Genomic DNA, 20,441 nt, shown 5'->3' with positions numbered 1-20,441 from the left:
TCAGTGAATGTATTCAAACAGTTGCTCACCTGTCTAATAAAACATAATATATCAACGCGTCTTTCTTTGGTGTTTCCGAGGTTTCTACAAAATATAACGCGAAGGTAACAGCTAGGTGGTATGATAATGTCATTGATGTGACACACGTTCCGTGTCCTGGTTAACATCGATTATTTCTCTGGATTTAATATTGGAAATTGGGATAATGCTAGAAATCGAAAATTTGATAAAACCACAACAGTTTCCCTCATAAGCTGACAGTCCTCCCTCTCTCTTTCTCTATATGTTTTTACTCTAGCCCAGCGGTTTTTAAAAACCTTTTTTGTTTTATTGTCGCAACGCATATGCCTACAAACATTTACAGTCAAACAATTCGAGCCAAGCATAAGAATACTTACATAGCCTACAATGTTTTATCAACGACTGTATTATCCATTAAGCGACTAGATGGCACAAATTCAGCTCAGCACTTTTCCACACAACTATGGTGTCAAAATAATGTCATAGATTTGCAAAAGAATAAAGCATTGAGCAAAAAAAAAAAAAAAAGTTGTTCTGCAAACAAAAATAAAGATTTGCAAAATAAAAATGTACTTTTGAGAGAAAAAAATGTTTTGCAAACAAAAATAAAGATTTGCACAAGGGAATTAAAATGGTTTCATTTGGATTTACTAGCCTTAAAGTGGGTATATTTTATTATCTAAATGTGACCTTAAAAGCATTAAACTTTTTTTTTTTTTTTTTTTGCTATACTTGATTCTGTCGCAAATCTATGTGGTATTATTTTGACTCCATACACAACCACTTTTAATTTATAGCCACTTCACAAAGTTCGCAACACAAAGTTGATTCTGCACTAATTTGATCAAGTTCCCCTCACTCCATAACAAATCCTTTAAATTTAACAGTATTGAGAACAGAACAAGAATATAAATAGGCTAACTATAAACAAGCCAAAACTAAACAAGTCTACTAGATTTAGTGAGAAAGTGAATGGAACCATTGTTAGGCCCACGTAGCCTAATATCTAGCCTAGAAATCTAGACGCACCCTAGCGGCAGCAAATTTAATTTGCCCACAAGTGTGGTCTAGCAACTCTCAATTCCTATCTGAGCTGTATTCCTCAGAATCTGGACGGCCTAATCACATCGTGTATAGAGTCGGCGGGCGGGGCCATAATGACGACGGCCAAGTTGCGTTTGCGTGCTTCTAGTAACCATAGACTGTAAAAAAATAGCTAGTAACACAGAAACTGGCGAACGGCGGCGGTCTTTCGAATCAGCTCTGCCCGCGCCTCCGGAAGACTTGGAGTTAAGCTTTCCTCTGAGAAAAGAACAAAAAGCGGCATTGAAGTCATTCTTAAAAAGGGAAGATGTGTTCGGAGTTTAGCTGAACGGAGACGGCGAATGTTTAATCAGTCAGCGAGCTCCCCTTTACCGTCGTTGCTCTAGTGGGTGTAGCGCTATCCTATCGCGTGCAGAGGGAGTTTGAAAGACAACCGTTTATCCCGCCCCTCGGATTGAGCCCTGTCTATGGTGAGTTTCCAGACCAAACATCTTGATGTGGGTCTGGCTTGTCAGGCTAAAAAACATCCTCTTCACATGAGCAAAAATCAGCTTGGAAACACCACAGCGGCAGCACGAATTGTTGGCTACTCTTGACTATTTAAACTGAGCTGCGTGACTTTTTATGTTAGGTTAAGGCTATTTTAATAATGAACAGGCTGCGATATCAAGTTTACAATACTGAAATATGGTGTGCACGCAACAGGCACAGGCGCAATCGAACAGAGGAAACATAAAATTGGCCTACTCCGTCATTTTGGTCATTCAGATAATAGGAGCAAGACATCCTTGAAAATTGCAAAGTGTTTACTTACATTGTGCTATTGTAAAATAAAGAAAACAAGATGTGCTTCGCCCAGCTGGCATTTTAACATTGAGCCACTGTTGAATCAACGTCAGGTGCCAGTGTTGGATAACCGTTGAATTTAGTTTAGATTTTGCAAATCTAATCAACGTTGAAATGGCAACATCATTCCAACGTCATGTTTCTCAACATAGGTGAATTTGCCAACATTGATTTAAGTTTAGATTTTGCAAATCCAATCAACGTTGAAATTTCAACGTCACTATAAAGTCCTGCTTTTCAACATAGTTTTTGTTAAACTGTTTTCACTGAAGTATTGATGTGTTCAACAGTAACACCAAACACCTTGAAATGGATACATAAACACTAAGTTTGCAAACACGCACAGTCAGCTTGGAAGAAGCCAATTGGTCAAAGGAAGACCAGGAAGAAGATTAATAAAGACATTTCACTGACGTAGGAAACATGCTTTATTACATAGCTGCAATTGTGCCAACCTTTCACATCAATTGTACACATGTCAAACTTTTACTTTACCCAAAAATTCTGTCATTAAAGGGTTAGTTCACCCAAAAGTGAAATTGAGGTCATTAATGACTCACCCCAATGTCATTCCAGACCCGTAAGACCTCCATTCCTCTTCAGAACACAGTTTAAGATATTTTATATTTTAGTCCCAGAGCATTGTGGCGATCCGAATCATTGATTCACGGCTGTTTGAATCTTTATTTGAGGTTTGAAAACAAACGCAGAAGAGAAGCCAATGCTGAATAAAATCGTAGTTTTTGTTATTTTTGGACCAAAATGTATTTTGGATGCTTCAAGAGACTCTAATTAACCAACTGATGTCACATATGGACTACTTTGATGATGTTTTTATTCCCTTTCTAGACATGGACAGTATAGTGTGCATACTGCATTATGCTCTGGGACTAAAATATAAAATATCTTAAACTGTGTGTGAAGATGAACGGAGGTCTTACGGGTGTGGAACAACATTAGGGTGAGGAGTTAATGACATCAATTTCATTTTTGGGTGAACTAACCCTTTAAATGACTCGCCTTGTCGCTCCACACCCGTAAGACCTTCGTTCATCTTCGGAACACAGTTTAAGGTATTTTATATTTAGTCCAAGAGCTTTCTGTCCCTTCATTGAAAATGTATGTACGGTATACTGTCACTTTTTATGTTGTTGTTATTTTTGGACCAAAATGTATTTTCATTGCTTTCATTGCAAAAATTCTATCCAACCCACTGATGTCACATATGGACTACTTTGATGATGTTATTATCTTTCTGATCCTTCTGGACATGGACAGTATACCGTACATACATTTTCAATGGAGGGACAGAAATCTCGGAGTAAATATAAAATATCTTAAACTGTGTTCTGAAGATGGAGGTCTTACGGGTCTGGAACGACATTAGGGTGAGGAGTAAATGACAGAATTTTCATTTTTGGGTGAACTAGCTTTTTTTTAACCTTTAAAAAAACGGCCCAAACATTGGGCAACATTAAACACAGCTGGTTAAGTCTTCCTTTCTTGTTACTTCTTTCTGCTACCGCCACCAGTCCTCTCAGGTGCATATTTCAAGTCTTTGGCCATGTATTCGTCTACTTTCATTGGCTTTAAGCTCAAGACCGCATCTGATGAGAAAAACAAAAAAAACAGATCAGTATTAGCAAACACTACTCTCTCAAATTAAAATATTTAGCAAATATCAACTTTTGTGGCATTGCCAATGATCAAAGTATATAAATTAGTATTGATCAACATGCAAAGTCATTGATAATCATGTGCTTGAGCGAGCAACAAAAGGCAGTTGGTAGTAACCCTTGCTTCAGGTAGAGAAGTTAGTCTAAAGGCCAGAATGGAGTATTTTATATATATATATATATATAAATAAAAGTTTGGACACATTACTATGTGTAATGTTTTTGAAAGAAGTTTCTTCTGCTCATCAAGCCTGCATTTATTTGATCAAAAATACAGAAAAAAATGTAATATTGTGATCTTATTACAATTTAAATATTTGGTTTTCAATTTATTATATGTTAAATTACAATTTATTTCTGTGAAAAGCTGAATTTTCAGTATCATTCCTTCACCGTCACATGATCCTTCAGCAATCATTCTAATATTCTGATTTATTATGAGTGTTGGAAACAGTTCTGCTGCTTAATATATTTGATGAATAAAAGGTTTAAAAGAACTGCATTTATTCAAAATAAAAACATATTTTCAAATAATATAAATCTCCTTTACTATCAATTTAACACAGTGTTTCTCAAACTTTTTCAGCCCAAGGACTACTTTATCTTCCAATTTTTTTCTGAGGACCACCTACAGAATCCCACTCTAACACGCCCCCCAAAACCAACAAAATAGGAAGGATAAGCTAAATTTAAGTTTAATATGCAACTGTTTCAAGTCAAAAACGAATCATTCAAACATAAATGCAATAATTTGATCAGAAATTATTATATACATTTTATAAAAAGTCTTCCACATAAACCTGTATTTAAATTTTACAAAAATGTAACAAAAAAAAGTTAAGGGTTAGTTACTTTCAGATTCAAATAGATGGTTGGGTTAGGTATGGGGACAACTTAACGTTAAAGGAGACTTTCAGGTCCAAATCTCTGGAAAAAGAAAAAAGAAGAATGTGACGTGCTAAAGATGTATAGATATTCTTATGCCTCTCCCTGATTGGGTAACGGTAGTACAAGACAAAAACATTCAAACTGATCTAGTCTGCCCATACGTCTACAGTCTACTTTCTACTTTTTTTACAGTCTATGGTCTACACACACACAGAACTGCGTTTGACAGTTAGCTAGCATTAACTCCGGTTCGTGGTTAAACTACGTTAGTCTGCCCATATAAACACATAATTAATTAACACAATACGTATATGGACCAGAGTCAGGCACACTCAACATTTATTTAGGAATTTTCTAGTTATAAAATGTGACTTCAAAAACTTTGCTTACCGTCTGAGCTGTTATGCCCAAATTCAGTCGAATCGGTCCAGGTCAGAACCTGCGAGGCTGACGATGACGACACAGACCCACTTCGCGCACGCGCAAGCAGGTGTTGTGTGGAACCGTCAGAGCCTATTGGCCTTTGTGTGATGGACAGTCGCCGTCCTCCAATCAAGCCATACATCTTGTATTCGTGTGTGTGTGTGTGTGTGTGTGTGTCCGTCCGTCCATGTGTGTCTATATATATATATATGTGTGTGTGCGTGTGTGTGTGTGTGTGTGTGTGTGTGTGTGTGTGTGTATGTATGTTTCTGTGTTATTTTTTTAATTTTAAGCGGTCTGTTAATTTTTTTTCCAGAGCTGTGTAGGATATATATATAGCTCTGGAAGAAAAAATAAGAGACCACTTAATATATACAACTTAATATATAAAAATTAAAATGCACCAGAATGCAGGAAATCGCATCTACAAAATTTAAAATTGTATGGGGGAAATGTATATCCCCAGACCCCCACACAAACAGCCCCACATATAATATTTTCACCAGCCGCCACTGCATATATTGTTCTTGTATGGAATGACTAACCAAAATGATCAATCGGACTTGCTGTCAAAGTAAGCCATAAGATGTAGAAAGGGAAGATATTTTGGAGAATGTCAGTAACCAAACAGTTAAGTGGAGCCTACTGAGTTTTTTTTTTCCTAGCTGCAAGTCAATGGCTAATCTAGCCACAGGAGGTCACATGCCAGTCCACCTTTTGTGCTGGTCCCAAGCCTGGATAAATAAAGAGGGTTGGTAAGGAAGGGCATCTGACGGTAAAATTTTGCCAAATTTATTATGCTAATCACGAACATGACTCCCATACCGGATCGGTTGGGCCCCCGGGTTAACAACAACCGCCATCAGTGCCGTTGACCTACAGGGCACTGGTGGAAATGGGGCTACTGTTAGTCAAAGAAGGAGAGGAGGAAAGTGTGTTAGAGGAGGAAGGTGTTTCCATAGGCAGAGAGAGAAGAGGAAAGGCAGGAGTTTAGGACTGAAAGTAGGGACTTTGAATGTTGGTACAATGACAGGTAAATGCAGAGAACTGGTAGATATGATGCAGAGGAGGAAAGTTGACATTCTGTGTGTCCAGGAGACCAGGTGGAAAGGGAGTAAGGCTAGAAACATTGGATAAGGGTTTAAACTGTTTTATAATGGTGTGGACATGAAGAAAAATGGAGTTGGAGTGATCCTGAAGGAGGAGTTTGTGAAGAATGTTCTGGAGGTAAAGAGAGTGTCCAACAGGTTGATGAGTCTGAAGCTGGATATTGAAGGTGTGATATTGAATGTTGTTAGTGCCTATGCTCCACAAGTTGTAAGCAAGATGAGAAAGACAGATTCTGGAGCGAGTTGGAGGAAGTGATGCAGACTGTTCCCAGAGGTGAGAGGGTAGTGATAGGGGCAGATTTGAATTGACATGCTGGGGAAGGGGATAAGGGGGACGAGGAAGTGATGGACAGGTTTGGTCTTCAGGAAAGGAACCCAGAAGGACAGAGGTTGGTAGACTTTGCTAAAAGTATGGAGATGGCTGTGGTGAACACGTACTTTCAGAAGAGGCAGAAAAACAGGGTGACATATAAGAGTGGTGGCAGGAGCACTCAAGTGGACTATATCTTATATAGACGCTGTAATCTGATGGAAATTAGCGATTGTAAAGTAGTGGTAGGTGAGAGTGTAGCTAGACAGCATAGGATGGTGGTGTGTGAGATGACTCTGGTGGTGAGGAAGATGAAGAGAGTAAAGGCAGAGCAGAAGATAAAGTGGTGGAAGTTGGAAAAGGAAGAGTGCTGTGTGGTTTTCAGGGAGGAGTTGAGACAAGCTTTAGGTGGTCAAGAAGGGCTTACAGATGACTGGACTACAGCCTAAGTGATCAGGGAGACAGGTAGAAAGGTGCTAGGTGTGTCATCTGGAAGGAGGAAAGAAGACAAGGCCTTGGTGGCAGAATGAGGAAGTCCAGGAGAGTATCCAGAGGAAGAGGTTAGCTAGGAAGAAGTGGGACAGCGAGAGGACGGACGAAAGTAGACAGGAATATAGGGTGATGCAGCGTGAGGTTAAGATAAAGGTGGCAAAGGCCAAACAGAAAGGGTATGAGGACATGTATGCAATGTTAGATAGTAAGGAAGGTGAGAGGGATGTGTATCGGTTGGCGAGGCAGAGGGATAGAGATGGAAAGGATGTGCAGCAGGTTAGAGTGATTAAAGATAGAGATAGAAATGTTTTGACAGGTGACAGGAGGGTGAGGGAAAGATGGAAGGAGTACTTTGAGGAACTGATGAATGAGGAAAATGACAGGAGAGAAGAGTTGTAGAGGCAAATATTGTTGACCAGGAAGTAAAAAAAGTATTAGCAAGGGTGAAGTTAGGAGAGACTTGAAGAGGATGAAGAGAGGAAAGGCAGTTGGTCCTGATGACATACCAGTGGAGGAATGGAAGTGTCTAGGAGAGATGGCAGTAGAGTTTTTAACTAGGTTGTTCAACGAGGTTTTAGAGAGTGAGAGGATGCCTGAGGAATGGAGGAGAAGTGTTTGGTGCTGATTTTTAAGAACAAGGGAGATGTGCAGAGTTGTGGAAACTACAGAGGTATTAAGCTGATGAACCATACAATGAAGTTGTGGGAAAGAGTAGTGGAAGCAGGGCTAAGGGGAGAAGTGGACATTTGTGAGCAGCAGTATGGTTTCATGCCAAGAAAGAGCACTACAGATGCATTATTTGCTTTGAGAATGTTAATGGAGAAGTACATAGAGGGTCAGAAAGAGCTGCATTGTGTCTTTGTAGATTTAGAGAAAGCATATGACAGATTGCCAAGAGAGGAGCTGTGGTATTGTATGAGGAGGTCTATAGCGGCGGAGAAGTATGTTAGATTGGTGCAGGATATGTATGAGAGCAGTAGGACAGTGGTAAGGTGTGCCGTAGGTGAGACAGAGGTCTTCACGGTGAAGGTGGGACTGCATCAAGGATCGGCTCTGAGCCCCTTCTTGTTTGCGGTGGTGATGGACAGGCTGACAGATGAGGTCAGACAGGAATCTCCATGGACTATGATATTTGCAGATGACATTGTGATCTGTAGTGAGAGCAGGGAGTAGGTGGAGGAAAGTCTAGAGGTGGAGGTTTGCTCTGGAGAGAAGAGGAATGAAGGTTAGTTGCAGCAAAACAGAATACATGTGTGTGAATGAGAGGAAACCAAGTGGAACAGTGAGGTTACAGGGAGAAGAGGTAAAGAAGGTGCAGGATTTTAAGTACTTAGGGTCAACAGTCCAGAGCAATGGGGAGTGTGGAAATGAGGTGAAGAAGCGTGTGCAGGTAGGTTGCTGAACTGAAGATGTTGAGGTTCTCTTTGGGAGTGATGAGGATGGATAGGATCAGGAATGAGTACATCAGAGGGACAGCACATGTGAGATGTTTTGGAGACAAAGTTAGAGAGGCCAGGTTGAGATGGTTTGGACATGTTCAGAGGAGGGAAAGTGATATATTGGTAAAAGGATGCTGAGGTTAGAGCTGCCAGGCAGGAGGTCAAGAGGAAGACCAAAGAGGAGGTTTATGGATGTAGTGAAGGAGGACATGAAGGAAGTCGGTCTGAGAGAAGAGGATAAAGAGGATAGGACTAGATGGAGGAAGATGATTCGCTCTGGCAACCCCTGAAGGGAACAGCCGAAAGAAGAAGAAGAGGAAGTCAATGGCTCCAGTTAACTGTTTGGTTACTGACATTCTCCAAAATATCTTCCCTTGTGTTCAGCTGAAGAAAGAAATTCATACAAGTCTGAAACAACTTGAGGGTGAGTAAAGGATGACAGAATTTTCATTTTAAAGTGAACTATCCCTTTAAAGTAGTCTTTGGGGTCGTGGCAATTCCCATCAAATGTAGCCTTTGTCATACAACTCAAAAGAAAAAAGCTCACACAAATGGTTAGCAATTAAGTTTATTTGCCATCTTTGTTAGTTATCCATCATCCATTGCCATCTATCCTTCTATATATTATCTCTCATCAACCAGTCAAAAATATTGATTAAAAGGTCATTAAAAGTTAAAAAAACATTTATTATCAAAGTGAAAGTTTTTCATAAAAGGTCAACACTGCTGCAGTTAATCTATTAAAAAGTCTGTAATTATTACCAGTACAATACGAAACACAAAGAACTTTGAGAATTTCAATATCTTGAAAGCAAAATATCTGGCTAAAATGCTTACCTCAAACCAAGCTATGAATCTAAAGTAGCTAAATGTGACAGTTCAGCTGTTAATCTTAAAGATAAAGACACCAGAATATGATATTTAAGAAGTCTTCACTGCTCTCCTTCACTGGCCATCTGTCCCCACCAGATGATCCATCACCTTCATATCAGCTAAAATAAAGAACAGAGACGCATGCTTTATATTAGTTACATACCATGACACCACTGGGTAATATATGCATGCATGAAGATGAAAGCAGTAACTAATGATAGAAATAAATTCTGTAAAATTGCCTTTAATTTAAGGGATAGTTCACCCAAAACGGTTGACGAACGCATCGACTTCTGTAGCTTTTTCCCTCATACTATGGAAGTCAGTGGGGTCCATTAACTGTTTGCTTACTGACATTCTTAAAAATACCTTCTTTTTTGTTCAACAGAAGACAGAAATTCATACGGGTTTGGAACAACTTGAGTGTGAGTAAATGATGCGAGAATTTTTATTTTTGGGTGATCTATCCCTTTAATATAAGTAGGTCATCTATGCCACTGTAGAACTCAAATATTCAGTTCATACCGGAATCGAGAGCCCAGCACTCAGCAGTACCGTTGGTCAATGAATGAGGAATCTGAGCGCCGTTCTTGTCCACACACCAGCACCAGTTAGTCTCATCCCAGCACTGCTTGGGCTGGTAGTCTCCGTTCTCTTCACACCGGGGGATGAAGGACGGCAGGAGGGTCTTGACCACCCCAGTGGCCTCCTTCTGGCACTGGGAGAGAACACTGGGCACTGTGGGACAGAAATGAACAGAACATACGTGTGTGTGTGAGCAAAGGATACAAATGCTGAGGGCTAAATTTAGTGTTTGACAATGACAAGATCTTGATACCTGGTTTGGGAGATGAGGAAGGGGAATCCTGAAATATAGAGCACAATAACACATGAGAGAGCTGTAGATGGCAGGATTTATATTGTGTGTTTTTTATTTTATATTTTCATGTATCATTTTCTGTTTCTACCCTACTGGTCAAAAGTTTGGAATAATTAAGATTTTATGCTTCCAAGGATGCATTTATTTGATCAAAAATACAGTAAAAACAGTCATGTGATTATGAAATAAATGGTCAGCATCATTACTTCAGTCTTCAGTGTCATATGATACTTCAATCATTATAAAGCTGAATTACTGCTTATCTATAGTCTATTATTACTGGTGCTCGGTTATTAATAATGGTTGTTTTGTTATTAATAATGATTTTTTTTTGTTATTAATAATGATTGTTTTTGTTATTAATAATGATTGTTTTTGTTATTAATAATGGTTGTTTTTGTTATTAATAATGATTGTTTTTGTTATTAAAGGGTTACTTCAGCGATTAGCATATGGCTTTGTATCAGTAGAAACCCTGGAGTATATTCAAATTATTGTGCTTTCCCCCCTCATATCTCCCTGAGACGAGAGATTTATGCATTTTATTTCTGGAAAAATTCCTCCTATGATGCAAATTGACGATTTTTGCATCATAGGAGGAATGCTTGCCCAAAGGCTAAAGACTACAGCCAGCAGAGGGAGCTATTTCCGCATTTTTTGAATCTGCGCATGGGGGATGGGAGATAACACGCAGCTTGCAGGGAGAGCTCAGCTTGCAGACAGGATCATTTAAACGGAGCTATGGTGAGCAATGTAAGTCTTTTAACTTCTCAAATTCATTTCTATGAAAGTTAAGCTTGCAAAGGCATGAACTGAAACGCGCCAAACTGAACTCGCTCAATTTGAATGTATGCCGCGAGTGTAGTCGCGATTACCTCAGCTCTCATCACTCCTGCAGTTAGTGCTCAGTGCTGTGATACTCGCGCGGTGACTCACTCATTATATTGAACAGACACGTTCAGTTTTTAATTGTAGTGTCTTCTCTAACTCAGTCACAGTAATCTAGTAGGTGGCTTTGGGAATGGCCTCACAGGGCAGCGAAGCATTCTGGGAATTGTAGTCTTTCATCCCCATGAGACAAAAAAATACATTTTCTGTCTTTTCTCAGTCTAGAAGACACCAAATTCAAAAATAATTTCACATTTCTACTGCATTGATGACCCAGTTTAAATACAGATTCATCTTCCCAGCGCTGAAGTACCCCTTTAATAATGTTTTTTTTTGTTATTAATAATGATTGTTTTGTTATTAATAATGGTTGTTTTTGTTATTAATAATGATTGTTTTGTTATTAATAATGGTTGTTTTTGTTATTAATAATGATTGTTTTGTTATTAATAATGATTGTTTTTGTTATTAATAATGGTTGTTTTTGTTATTAATAATGATTGTTTTGTTATTAATAATGGTTGTTTTTGTTATTAATATTAATAATGATTTTTTTTGTGTTATTAATAATGGTTGTTTTTGTTATTAATTATGGTTGTTTTTGTTATTAATAATGATTGTTTTGTTATTAATAATGGTTGTTTTTGTTATTAATAATGGTTGTTTTTGTTATTAATAATGGTTGTTTTTGTTATTAATAATGATTGTTATAATGGTTTGTTATTATTAATAATGGTTGTTTTTGTTATTAATAATGATTGTTTTGTTATTAATAATGATTGTTTTGTTATTAATAATGGTTCCGTTTTTCAGGATTCTTTGAGTTAGAATGTTTATAGATAGAATATAGAAGATATAATTATTTTGTAACATATAAATGTAATACATTTCAATAATTTCAATGTGTCCCTGCTGAATAAAAGTATTAATTTCTTAATATTTTGTTTAATTTATAATTTTTTAAATTTTAATCTTTTTTAAAAAGAAAACAACATTTGGAATGATAGTGTATCAAGGTTTCCACAAAAATATTAATCAGCAATTATGCATAATTACATGCAAATGAACCCCAACTCTATAGCAAGTACACATAGTTTTTCACAGTACTTAAATCTGACACCGTAAAATAAAGTATTACAAATCCTTTGGCCTAGTGTTTATTCATAATTTCTAAAGTGAACCCGTTTGAGAAACGCAGCTTTAAAACTTGATTTGATTATCTGACTCAATCCTGACACCATGTGGCCGAGTGCCCACATTACAACACATTCAAGATGAGAGGAAAGGAGTTTTACCTTCTCTTTGGGCGTGTCCTCAAGTGTCAGAGCAAGGGAGCTCATAGGGAGATGCATTTTCAAGGGAGCACCTTGACTGCGCATGACTGCACAAAAAAGGGAAGGAAGTCAGAATGATTATGCCTCCAATAGAGAACATCTAGGGTAATTGGGTTAACGGTGATTTAAATGGTAGTATGATGAGAAGCCCATAAAATAAAAAGCAGTTCTGACCAAACTTGCGGCTGAGCTCATGCAAGCGGTCGCCACGTCTCTCTAGGGTGTTGAGCTGCTCCTTATGGCTGTATACCATGTAGGCAGTGAAGGCCTGACCTACGATCAGTACGCCAGCCAGCAGAGTCAATCCTGCCACCTTCAGGGCCTTACTGTTAGATCTGCGAAGAAATAATGGATTTATATGAGTGCAAATAAAACACTAACAAATTAAAACGAAGATACTCGGGTGAAAACTGTTTTATGTCAAGTGGGGATGTGTTTAATTGTTTCTTTCTTCTGTTGAACAGAAGAAGATATTTTGAAGAATGTTGGTGAGCAGACAGTTGATGGACCCCACTGACTTAGGCCTACATAGCAGGAAAAAAAACCTATAGGAAGTCAATTGGTGCCTTCAACTGTCTGCTTACCAACATTCTTCAAAATATCTTCTTTGGTGTTTAACAGAAGGAATGTATGCAGGTTTGGAACAAATTGAAGGTGAGTAGCCTACATGATGACAAAACTTTAGTTTATGGGTGAACTACGCTATCTCTTTAAGTTGTATTGAATTATGAATATGCAATGCGTGCAATGATTTTTTTTTATTGCAAAATTAACAAATAAAACAATTCGATACATACAAGAAATATAAACCATCTTTCAAATAAAAGATGAAGAGAAGAGAAGAGAAGAGAAGAGAAGAGAAGAGAATGAGAATGCGTGCAATGTGTGATACGCAAATACAAGAACACGAAGATGGCTAGGATTTTTTAATTTTTTTAATGAAGCACTGCTAGTGAGGATTAAATATATAGCAACGTTTGTTTTTAGACTGTTTTTACACAACTTTTTTGCATATTAAAAAAAGAAAAAAGCTTAACACAATCAAGATAAATTCAGTCACTTAGCAAATTTAATTGACCTACATTTAACATGTATAACAGAAAAACAAAACAAAAATTTATTTATAAAAAAACAACAACAACTAATGTTTCCTCACCCTCCCTGAGGTCCCATGTTGATTGAAGTTTGCTCACTCGGAGCTCTGATAAGTGGTGCCTCGCTTCCCTCGGTGGCCATTTCTGAGCAATAGTCAGAAACTTTCCAAAATGTTGTCAAATTGCTGAAGGGACTTTTGTAACAGCTCTCTAATATGAAAATGTGAGAACTGAGAGTCCAGCAGTGACGCTCGGATGAAAGAGTCTGTCTAGAGCAGACTGAAGTCTTTATTTCATTGGATAAAACGCGCTGCGTCATCAGTTGTCAGACAAACCTGAACTTGAACGTACTTTTGTCTCACATACTGGTACTCTCATGCATTCGGTTTGAGAACTAAGAAAGTGCGATTTTCATAATTTTAAGTAAATTTCTGTAAATAATTTTCGAGGCACAATCGATTTTGTGATTCTCTTAAGGACAAAAAAAAAAAAAAAAAAAAACGTTTGTATCATACCAAATATAAATGTGCAATAAAGCCATAAATAATGACAATATATTTCGTTAATGCCTGACACAGTACATATATAATTACATGTGTAGATATAACATTATTTTTCTAATATTAAAGGATTAATAAGACATATTAAACAGCAACTTTCACTTTCAGTCTTATTGTTTGTCCCCAGTATTAAGTTACTCTAAAAAAAAAAGAAAAAGTAATTGACTTCTAGCTAATCATATCTTCAACAGTGTAATGAGCTCCCTGTATTAAATACTCTCTCTAAAAGGTTTTGGATTACTTATTACTTTCTCAAAACCATATGAACTTCTGCCAGTTGAGCAACACAAGGATAGACACGAAACTGCTCGTTTTATTATTTCAAATAAATAATTGCATATTCTTGAACTGACCCAAGGCATATAAATGGGAGGTTATATTAAAAACATACATTTTAAAATTAGATGTTAAATTTTGTTGTTAAATTCAGTGTTTTAAATAGAATTGGTAGTCTACACAATAATGCAATTACATCAGAAGTGACTAAATAAAAATGAATCCCTACTATAAATATAACTAATTATCAACAGTTAACCGTTTGTCCCCAAACTTGGTACAGATGTACCCATAACCCAAGCACTTTTAAAAACAGCTCAGACCATAAAATTGCTTCAGTGACAGTAAATAGATTGAGAGTAGTTTACAGAAGCATACAAAAGTAACCAGTCTATAGAATGAATGTTTTATACAGTCTGCAGGTCATACTTTGCAGTCTGATATTACATTTCAAACACTTATTTTAGTTTTACACAACTTTTTGAAGTAAAAGTTACAACTTCAGTCTGCTTAGGTTGAAAAACTTCCAGCAATGAGGAAATTAATTGCTCTGGCAAAATTTGAACAAGTATATTTTCTTGGTATTCCCCGTGCATTCATTAGTTTGGTTTTAAACACACCAGAACATTATACATTAAACCGGTTAGACGTGTATGAGCTTAAAGGAAGCAGAATCGCTGGGATCACGAGAACTCATCAACTTGTGCTTCAGTGAACACAGGAGACAAAAGTATTGTTTGACTCTTTATTCTGAAAAAATCCAATAGTTTACAGACGACGTCCACGACGACCTCCCTTTCTGCGGGTGCTGTCTGATGGAATGGGGGTGACGTCCTCTGGAAGAGAAAATGAAAGTGAATGAGACTTCCTCATAGAAACAAATGTTTTATTCCACTGAACAGAGTTCAAGCTTCATCAGATTAACGTACCGATACGGCCGATCTTCATGCCAGAACGAGCCAGAGCCCTGAGGGCAGACTGTGCCCCTGGTCCAGGTGTCTTGGTTCTTAAGGGGGGGAAAGAGAGAGCAAGTAAATCATGATGCCAGCCCATGTACTATCTTCCCATAACCCCACACACAGTCAACAAAACACGTCTCGTTCATTGAGGGTCTCACCTGTTTCCACCAGTGGCCCTCAGTTTGATATGCAGGGCGGTAATTCCCAGCTCCTTGCACCTTTGAGCCACATCCTGAGCCGCCAACATAGCAGCATAAGGGGAGGACTCGTCTCTGTCGGCCTTCACCTTCATCCCACCAGTAACACGGCAGATTGTTTCTCTGAAGATCAAGAGGAAGGAAAACTCATTCAGAAGATGATCACAACCGGAATGCAACCAAAATAACCTGAAGAGATTTAGTTCACCCAAAAGGCAGACGACGGCATTGTGATCAAATGCACTTAACTTATTAACCTGCTCCACAGCGCCACCCAGTGGATTTAGTTATAACTGCCAGATTTAGAGGGATTTCCCATGGATTCACTGCATTTACAGCCAGCAAATCAACACAATACAATTCGAATAGTACTTTTAGTTTTCGATTATTAATTACAGATTGAATATTTGTGCACACCCCTACTTATAATAGGCAAGTAAAGGGAGACCAAAATTTCAGTAATTGAAGGCCAGGGTTATGATAGCGAAATGTGGAAATTACATTAAACGTTATTGGTTCTTACATGTCTCGTGTCCAAGAGTCACTGATATAAAACCTTGTGATGCATCTAATAGCAATATTTAATTTTATTTAAAAGAACTTCGGAAAAGGCACAATTGTTAGTGATTAAAGTACACCCCATTCATTTTCTCCATAAGGGGATGGATTCTTAGCAAAATATGCATCTGAAGTCATCAGCCTGCATTAATTCAACTTATTTAAATATTGTTCAAACACACCTGGTGGAAAACTAAATTACCAATGATTCAGAAAAAAAAAACACTCCAATATATTATAAAAGTCAGGTTCCAGAAGACAAAACACATTCTCCATAAGAAAATAGATGTTTAAACGATAACTTGTAACCCTTTAACTCTTTCCCCACCATTGGCAGCTTTCCATCATTTATGAAAATGCTGACAATCCATGCTTTCACAGTATACAGAAGATGGCGCTATTTCACATCTTCAGAAAGAGTACAGAATCTCCAGATTAAAACAAAGACGAAGCAGAACAAGCCTTATAAGCTTATGCATGTAGTTGACAACACAATCCTTAGCTTTTTGTTCAAAATGCTGCTTTTTTAATTAAACCTTCCTACATTCAAGTGTTGATAAAAAGAATGCATAAAGCTAGAATATTTCTTTTTTATAGGAGAGGCTTTCCTCATTTTTTTGTATGAATATCTGAACATGGAATATCAAAATACTCTGGGGGCCATTAGTTTTGTGAATGACAAAAAATCATCAGAAGACAGATCTTCTGTGAGCTACAAGGTTATTAATCCATAATATTCGCTTTTGTTTAAGCTGTTAGCATGCATTTTCAACTTGTTTAAAATAATCATAACAGTTGAATTTGTGGTTAAAACTACATTAACCATGATGTAGTACAGAAAAATTCACCAATCAGTTGCCTAAATCAAAATGCTCCAAAAAAAGCTCTTTAGCTTCTCCCACTGCCATGAAGCACTGCAAATAGTGTAATCAAATCTCCCTATGCTCTCATAATACTTAAATAATTATATATGCACATATTCAGATAAAAACCCTCATTACTTTTAAAATTCATAGTAATTTCTGGTCTGGAAACAGATGCATCAGGGCAAAAAGCTGATGCAAATTGACAAGGTCAAATCCACCCTTTGCTCAACTTGTTCTACTCCCTTTTCCCATCACATCAGATTGTAAAGGCATTTATTTTCAATAAAAATTATTAAAAAATTGTTTATCATTTAGGTATAGGAAGGGATTTATTGTCCCAATAAGGCAGCATCAATTTTATAATTATAATATAATTTAAACTTATTGCATACCTTTTAATCTATAACACTGAGGAGCAAATAGTACCTGCCACTATTTACAAGTATACATAGCATCTAACTAATATTAACACATTACTAGGGGTGTAAATATAACCTCAGGTCACGATTCAACACTGAACTGATTTTTGCAGTACTTTAATACACATGATAAAGGATTAACAAAACATGCACCGTTGATAAAAATGCTAAATTTGGTATTGCATTGGGGTGTAAATTAACAGGCTTGGAAAACACACGACAATGGTGACACCAGAAATATATTCAGGATTCTGAAGCTGTATTATTTTAGACGAATATGCTTGCAATGTTCACTGACTAGATATATTTAAAATAATGAACGGCACTTTTTACTGGTAACAAGACATTTGGCATCTTCAGGAGGACCCACAACTATACACCCACAATACAGATTGTCACAATCCACGATACGTTGCATTTTTGTATTGCGAAATATTGAGACGATGTGTGACACTGGACCCGAAAACCAATCATAAGCCCCATGGGTATATGTGTGGCAATAGCCAACAGTGCATTGTGGGTCAAATTTATAAATTTCTTTCTTGCCAAAAGAGCCATTAGGATATAGACCCTTTTCACATTTCCGGGTTTCTCAGAGCGGAAGTCACCATAGTTGGGTTAACTTTTATAGCGGTGAATAAGAGTATACATTAAATATATTTTGTGTGTCCCCATTTGCTCAAATAGCCCAAGGATTTGTGATTTCACAACTTTCATGAAAAGGGGAAAAAATAAGAGTGAGATTGATAACTGCAGTGAAACGGGAGAAAGATGTTATTTTAAATAACGCTCTATTAGAAACACCATCACAGCAGCAGTAAGTGTTTTTGTTGTTGTTGTAATTTGATGCAAAAGTATTATAATAAACTATTAGTGTTATAAATGTACAAACAATAAAACAAATGAAAATACAAAAAAAGCATTGTAGGAATTACAATATTGACAACCATTTTTACAACCCCTATATGAAGTGAACGGAAAAAATTACTTCTTGAACCAAGACCAGCAGAGAAAGTGGACAGCCACGTTTGTCTGTAATGATTACATTTTGGTTTGCTCAAATCTAAATCGCATTCATACGATACGAATACAAGTAACTACTTTATGTTGCCTTATTCTGGAGCTTGACAATCCCAGTGTATTTTCACTTATTTAGAGTAAATATACATTTGTGGTAAAAACCATACAGGTTTGGAATAATAGAATGGCAAAGTTTAAACATTTATTTAGGGTAAACTACCATAAAGGATGAACAAAAATTAGGACAATATAACCAATATCAGTTTTCAATGCACTTCACTGTGCATTTGAAAATCCCACTTCAATAGTTTTACTGGTATTTGTGTTCAATATGCACAAAGATTTTACTCCACATTCTTGGGTTACGTACTTGCCGGAGAGGTCAGTGACATGCACAAATGTGTCGTTGAAGGATGCAAAGATGTGGCAGACTCCAAACACATTCTCGCCTTCGGCAACCTGAGGTCCCAGACTGATGACCTGCTCTTCCTTCTTTTCCTTACCCTTGCGAGGTGCCATTGCTGAAAAACATCAACAGTCAGGTTAACTTAACAAGAAAACCATCCAGATGATTTAGAACCAAGTCTACTAATAAGGTTCTCTTATTGACATGCTCTTCTAATGCATTTGAAAAGACCTGTTGGTGTGCGACTGCGCAGTGTGTATTGTCTTATAAAATACAGACTTATTTAAAGTTAACTACAGTCAAACTATTATCATGAAATACTGAGGAAAAAACATCCAGAAAGGCCAAAGGATTCATGGACATGTCTTTGGACGCCAAAGCTGCGATAACTAACCGATATTGTCACTAAGAACACGTTAAGTATTATAACGTTTAGACTTTTTAAACGAAAACGTGTATCGGTTTGGACAATAAACTAAGCACATTTCTCCACACAAACCGTAAAGCAGCCGAGTATATCTCCAAATACAGATTACAGCGGCTCGTGCAGCTGCGCTAGTCAGACCAGTGTGGTGCAGGACCCCAATAGAGCAGCACTGATAATCCGCTTAAAATACTGCATTTATCTCCATTTATGAGCGTAATATCATGTTTTACTGGTGCGTGTGGTGTTAGAGGACGTTACAAACGTTTGATTTTGTATATCACAGTTTTTATAAAGGTAGGATTTGAACGGATTGAAACAGTGTTATCTTACCTATGTGTGTCTCTAATCGAGGCCGAAACAGGAAAGGAAAGAAAAATCGCTGCCGGGTTGAAAGTTCAACCTCCACAAGCGGAAATAATAGTATATAGAATAAAAGTCCCATGGCAGATAAGTCATTTTTCGGATATAATTGATAACGCATTAAAGTTAATAATTATTCGTGGGAAGTTTCATATAAGTAAAGCCGAAGTAATATTTTTAATACCCTCCTTTAAAATGTCCTGTAAAAATCTTACAATATTATATGACTCATTAAAATCAGTTACTAAATAAAAAGGCAATTTAAACATCTCTCATGCTGATTTTTTTTTTTTTTTTTTTTTTACAATTTCATGTACGATGTAAGATCTGTTACATATCCCCCGATATCTGTTTTGACTTCTGTTTGATGTTAAATGTCTTTTTTTTCTCTGAAAGTTGAATACAAAATAAATACAAAATAAAAATGAAGTCATGTTCAAGTCATGTCAAAAATATTGTATTTACGAGCTAAATATACGGAAGCGGATTGCATTCACTCGAGAGAAAAACATTTACTCTGTTTTTCTGAATTAACGAGTTAATTATCTCAGATTTACGAGATCATTTTCATGAATAAGAAGTTTTTCTGAATTAACGACTTAATTATCTCAGAATTATGAGATAATGTTTAACGAATAAAAAGTTTTTTCTCTGTTTTTCTAAATTATTGACTTCATTATCTCAGAATTATGAGATCATTTTTTTCTTGAAAAAACTAAATGTTCTGTTTTACTGAATTAATGAGATCCCTCAAAATCCTGCCAAGAGCTCTATTTTAGCTGGATTGCATGGAAGTAAAAATGTCCCGCCTTTACTTTGGGTTTGAGACATTGGGAAATACTGCTGTCTTTAAGTAATATAAATTGTATTGTTTTAGTGCGTCAACTTTGCGCAGACACCTCAAGACAGCAGAAAAGAACATTCTGATCTGCTTGACATTGCTATTGCACTGATCCAGTATTTTCAACAATTGCCTGATTGTCTCATGTCACCACGTAGCCAGCCTGAATGCATTTCAGATGCATCATCTTAACACGATCACATGGTAATGTGTATCAATAGTACCAGTGTGAAAT

The 20,441-nt window shown here is 37.0% G+C and overlaps 2 protein-coding genes and 1 long non-coding RNA gene across 3 annotated transcripts; all 3 read right to left on the bottom strand.

Moving 5' to 3' along the window:
• Positions 1 to 2,122: 2,122 nt before the first annotated feature.
• LOC137046559 (uncharacterized) lies at positions 2,123 to 5,016 on the bottom strand. Its single transcript, XR_010898999.1, has 3 exons — positions 4,866 to 5,016; positions 4,440 to 4,514; positions 2,123 to 3,518 (listed from the first exon to the last, which is right to left on the bottom strand). It is a non-coding gene; the product is annotated as an uncharacterized lncRNA (long non-coding RNA).
• A 3,784-nt stretch (positions 5,017 to 8,800) lies between these two features.
• On the bottom strand, positions 8,801 to 13,579 carry cd74b (CD74 molecule, major histocompatibility complex, class II invariant chain b). Its single transcript, XM_067422857.1, has 6 exons — positions 13,380 to 13,579; positions 12,398 to 12,558; positions 12,185 to 12,270; positions 9,960 to 9,987; positions 9,647 to 9,859; positions 8,801 to 9,240 (listed from the first exon to the last, which is right to left on the bottom strand). Exons 1-6 carry the CDS (start codon positions 13,457 to 13,459, stop codon positions 9,194 to 9,196), a joined length of 615 nt encoding a protein of 204 aa, XP_067278958.1. The 5' UTR covers positions 13,460 to 13,579; the 3' UTR covers positions 8,801 to 9,193.
• Positions 13,580 to 14,884: 1,305 nt separating this feature from the next.
• rps14 (ribosomal protein S14) lies at positions 14,885 to 19,453 on the bottom strand. Its single transcript, XM_067424209.1, has 5 exons — positions 19,336 to 19,453; positions 18,543 to 18,693; positions 15,271 to 15,432; positions 15,083 to 15,159; positions 14,885 to 14,989 (listed from the first exon to the last, which is right to left on the bottom strand). Exons 1-5 carry the CDS (start codon positions 19,445 to 19,447, stop codon positions 14,922 to 14,924), a joined length of 570 nt encoding a protein of 189 aa, XP_067280310.1. The 5' UTR covers positions 19,448 to 19,453; the 3' UTR covers positions 14,885 to 14,921.
• Between the last annotated feature and the right edge of the window lie 988 nt (positions 19,454 to 20,441).

The sequence above is a fragment of the Pseudorasbora parva genome, chromosome 18 (assembly GCF_024679245.1).
Source record: "Pseudorasbora parva isolate DD20220531a chromosome 18, ASM2467924v1, whole genome shotgun sequence".
Lineage (NCBI taxonomy): Eukaryota > Metazoa > Chordata > Actinopteri > Cypriniformes > Gobionidae > Pseudorasbora > Pseudorasbora parva.
Note: the sequence above shows the minus strand (reverse complement) of the source record. Positions and strands in the feature narration are given on the sequence as shown.